The 4459-nt window shown below is 44.5% G+C and overlaps 1 protein-coding gene across 1 annotated transcript; it reads right to left on the bottom strand.

The window, feature by feature from the left end:
• Nucleotides 1–2283: 2283 nt before the first annotated feature.
• LOC136469797 (uncharacterized) lies at nt 2284–2706 on the bottom strand. Its single transcript, XM_066467858.1, has one exon. The coding sequence runs from the start codon at nt 2704–2706 to the stop codon at nt 2284–2286; it is 423 nt and encodes a 140-aa protein (XP_066323955.1).
• Nucleotides 2707–4459: the final 1753 nt, after the last annotated feature.

Below are 4459 nucleotides of genomic sequence, written 5' to 3'. Positions count from 1 at the left end.
GCGGATCTGGCAGGCGTGGCTCAAGTCCCCCCTACCGCACCTACGCCAATAGAGACCCTCCTCATTTTTGTAGATATGGAAGAGATGAAGAAGGGGTTCTAGAGGTTGGAGATGACTTGAGCCCTCCCTTCCCACTCCTCCCTCTTCTAGTCTTCTATATATTTGTAGCTCTGCCACTAATTAGAACTACACAGTAATATCTATCGCTTTAGAACATTGGTGGAGTGAAAATCATGTTTTAACTTAACAGACTGTTTATCGTATAAACCTTGCAGTGACATGATTATTGAAACTAGTAAATTTATAAGGTGAGACGAGGAACGATGTGCAACACAATGCTCTAATATGAATCAGCAAAGGAAAGGGGATACAGATACCGAACACGTGACAGTCCTATTACAATGAACACGATAAATAAATTTAATTGAATCAAGGGCAAGAAACACTTTACTGTTGACAATCCTATTACAATGAACACGATAAATAAAATTAATTGAATCAAGGGCAATAAACACTTCACTGTTAGAAGGGTTTTGCCGCTGGGTGTTTTGCCGCTGGGTGGTTTGAGCAGTATCAGCATCAGCATCAGCATCGATCAACGCCGGTCTATTGCAGATTTGCAGTTACCGTACCGTGCCTACCACCCCACAAATAGGATCCATCGCTGACACCGTGCTTTACTTAATTCTGCGTACGGCGTGCCTTGCGGCAAAACCTCTGTCACCACTGTTTCAATCTTACGGCCGCCCTCGAGTAATTAATTTAATTACCGTACTTGGTGAGACTACCAACATTACTCTAGGGCGTGCAAAGCATCAGCATCGTTGAATGTATGTTATACTCGATCTTGTACGTTCTCATGTCATGTGCATGGATGCACGCGTGCCCCCCATTGACCGGGGTCTACGAATAGATTGATCCATAAACATGAAGGTTAATTTAATCCAGATGTATGTGACAACAATAATATTCCCAATCGAATGTAAGTACTCCATCCATACTAAATATAGGTAAGTTCTGTTTTGTGTTAAGTCAAACTTATGTAATTTTGATTAAATTATTATTAGGAAAAAACATCTTTACATATCGAATGAATGGTGTTTGCAAAAAAAAAAAAAAAAAAAAAAAAACAAATCAAATGAAAACACTGTCAAGTTTAAGGCATAATATAGGTCTGAGCTAGTTCAAATCATGGTCATAAATCTTACACCCTCTAATTTCAAATATATATGTTGTTTCAGGTTTCTCTTAAGTAAAACATTGTTAGCTTGAACCGCCCATATATCTCCGAAAGACTAATTACATCATAAAGTTGGTTATACTATATTATATTTATATTATCAATAGTAATTTCACTAGTTAAAATATTGTAATTATCTTATTTGAAATATTATATTCTATAAAAATACTCCGTACTACAAATTATTTCTTTTTGATAGATACTACGAGTTAAATTTAACCTTGTAGACAGCGTCGATGTCCTAAAGACATACAGTTTTTGAATTGGAGGGAGCACGACCTCAATTGAAATCTTGTCATAAATCTTATGACCTAGTTTAAAATATTTGAACTCTAGCTCATAACCTACATAATATGGGTTGTAAATATAATCTTAAATTGGCCGTATGACCTAGCAATTGTCTCGCAGTCACAGATTGACTAGACTAGAAAAAGAAAGTGAACATGCCATTGTGGTAGAGCTCCTAAAATGTGAAAGCTGATTTCAGGAATCGAAAGCTCTGCCAAACGGTATCTTATGGACAGCTAATTCCATAGTGTGTTGTGAGTTTATTATCAAAAGCAAACTAAGGGGTTTGGAGCTAATAAGAACTAGCTTCCCTTAATTCAATTCCTGCACATAATTACTTTCTTAAAATTCTATTCTAAAGAATCACTCGCGTCCACATATTCCCCGGAGACTTAGGGTATGTTTAGATTCTATGATCTAAAATTTAGTTGGCTAAAGTTAAGAGCTACCACTTTAGCTCACTTGTGTGGTCTAGTTTTTATTTTTATGAGGTTGAGTAAAGTTTAGACATCACTTTAGACCGAATTTTTTACTATTTGGCCCTTTTTTGAAAGTTTCTCACAAATAGACCCCTGGCGGAAAGAATTCAGGAAATGGACCCTTAACTCGGCGCCAGAGTGACTGACGCCGAGCTCAGCGCCAGTCACTGGCGCCGAGCTCCTGGGCACAGGGCAATGGCCTGCCAGGGGGCTCGGCGCCAGAGTGACTGGCGTCGAGCTCGGCGCCGTAGATCTTGGCGCCGAGCTCGGCCACAGTCACTCTGGCGCCGAGCCCGGAAATATCTGTCGTCGCCGCTCCACCTTTCTTCTTCTCCCTCTCGCCCTAGCCGACCCTGCCCGTGCCGTCGCGGCTCCACCGCCGCGCCCGCGCCCGCGCCCGCGCCGCGTCGTCTCTGCTGCTCTGGCGGCCGAACCCACGCCCTCGCCACCCCGCGCCGCCGCTGCCCTCGCGTCGTTGCCCGTGGTTGGCTGCAGCGCCGCACCGCCACGCCCTACACCGTCGTCCTTGCCTTGGTCTCCACCGGCGGCCTCGGCCTCACCCCGCCTTGCCCCCCTCCACCGCCGGCCTCGCCCCGCCTTGCCGCCGTCCACTGCCGGTGTGCCTCCCGCGCTTGTCGAGCCGGACTCGCCGCGCGGAGCGCCGGGCACCCCGCGGCCGCCGCGCGCCACCTCTGTCATCGGCCGCACCACCGCGCGCCCGGATCTTCGCCTTGACCTACGCCCGTCGTCCACCGACCCAAAAAGGTAAAAATTATGAATATGCAATGTGCCTATTTAGTTGGTGTTTGTTATTTACTAGTTACTGTGATGACTCAGTTAGTTAATTTAATGAGATATATATGTAGATAGATAGAAACATAGATACATTGGTAAATAGATATAGTTAGATAGCTACTTAGATATGTAGTTATATTTATAGTTAACTACATATGATCTAGCTATTTAGTGAGTACACTATAAATATATACGTAGTTATTATCTTGATTACTTAGTTTGTAGTTAGAAAGTACTTGTTAGGTACTATCTATCGTCTAATTTGGACTAAAGGACATGTGTTTCGTTACGTTTTTGAAATAGATGGACAACCTAGTGACCATATATCATGAAGGCACGGTTGAAAGCGATCGCTATGGATATGTTGAGTTTCTTGACATACAAAGTGTGCCTGTGCTATTCAATGATAGGCCTTCATTTAGTGAGATGGTTTCAAGGGCTCGGGAGGAGCTGCATTGCTTTGGAGATGATGACATTGCAGTTGATGGTGTACTGCACCTAGGTTGTCCTCCGAACATCTTCAGGCAAATGATCTCAATTGGTTGTGCGGATCAGTGGGAGAACTATGTGAGATCGGCTATGAAGAGCCAGCTGCAATGTTTGGACGTTGTTGTGCATCGGGTGTTAGTTGATCCAATCCCTCATGGGTTTACCCCAGCAATGGATCATCCGGCACACATCAACCCTCCCGTTCCGGAACCTTACCTGCATGTGCAGATTGCGCCTATGGTTCCTGATGCTCAATCTGCCCCAATGCGGTATTTAGAGATGGTTGTCATACTCATGTTTTCATGGCAGGTCCTCCTTATGAGATCCCTTTGACACAGAATCATCCGAGTAAGTGTCTTAACCGTATGGTTTTTGGGAGCTTACCCTGTTCCTTACATCTATTTCTTTCATTCTTTCCTCATTTCTGTAATGACGTTGCAGGAGACATTCCTGAGAATATGGATGTGCCCCATGTTGCTGCGCAAGTGCACTTTGGAGATGGATTCCGTGGCTCCAATAGTGTTGAAATTATGCATGATTCGGAGCCATATGAGATGGCTGGCTCTTGATTCTGATGATGATCGTCCTGTTGGAGAGCTGACGAAGAGTGATGTTGAGATGATGAGGCGTATCTTTCCTGACCGCCGTGATCCTAGAGTTTATGAGTTCAGTGATCTTGCTCATTTCGATCAGGCGTTTGCAGAAGGATATGACGATGAGCTCCTAGAAGCTCCTGAGGCCGGTCCCAACATGGTAATTGAGGAGGGGAGGGTGTTCAATGACCTCCCTGCTTTGAAGAGGTGGTTGCAGGACTTTTGCAGTGATACGAAAGAGGCCTTACAAGGTATTGCATTCATATGTGGAGCGTCGTTACACAGTTGTGTGTGACAAGGAACGCTGCCCATGGAGGGTTTGTGCAAGGAAGCAACAGGTGACCGAAAAATGGAAGATCACAAAAGTTGTTGGGCCACACAATTGTGCTGACCATGAGCTGACACTGAGGCATCGGTAGTTGACATCTACCCTCATTGCCAAGCGGTTGATGGGAATTTTGCAGGGAGAACCCAACATGAAGGTGAGAACAATTATCAGGACCGTTGAGGCATTGTATAGAGGATATGTGATAACTTATGGTAAAGCATGGAGGGCTAAGCAGCGAGCGTGGAAG

Source organism: Miscanthus floridulus, chromosome 8, assembly GCF_019320115.1.
Source record: "Miscanthus floridulus cultivar M001 chromosome 8, ASM1932011v1, whole genome shotgun sequence".
NCBI lineage: Eukaryota > Viridiplantae > Streptophyta > Magnoliopsida > Poales > Poaceae > Miscanthus > Miscanthus floridulus.
The sequence above is the reverse complement of the archived record's forward strand: the minus strand, read 5'-3'. Positions and strand labels throughout refer to the sequence as shown.

Coding starts and splice junctions, on each gene's coding strand:
- LOC136469797 (XM_066467858.1), bottom strand. CDS start 2,706: ATGACAGAGGTGGCGCGCGGCGGCCGCGGGGTGCCCGGCGCTCCGCGC.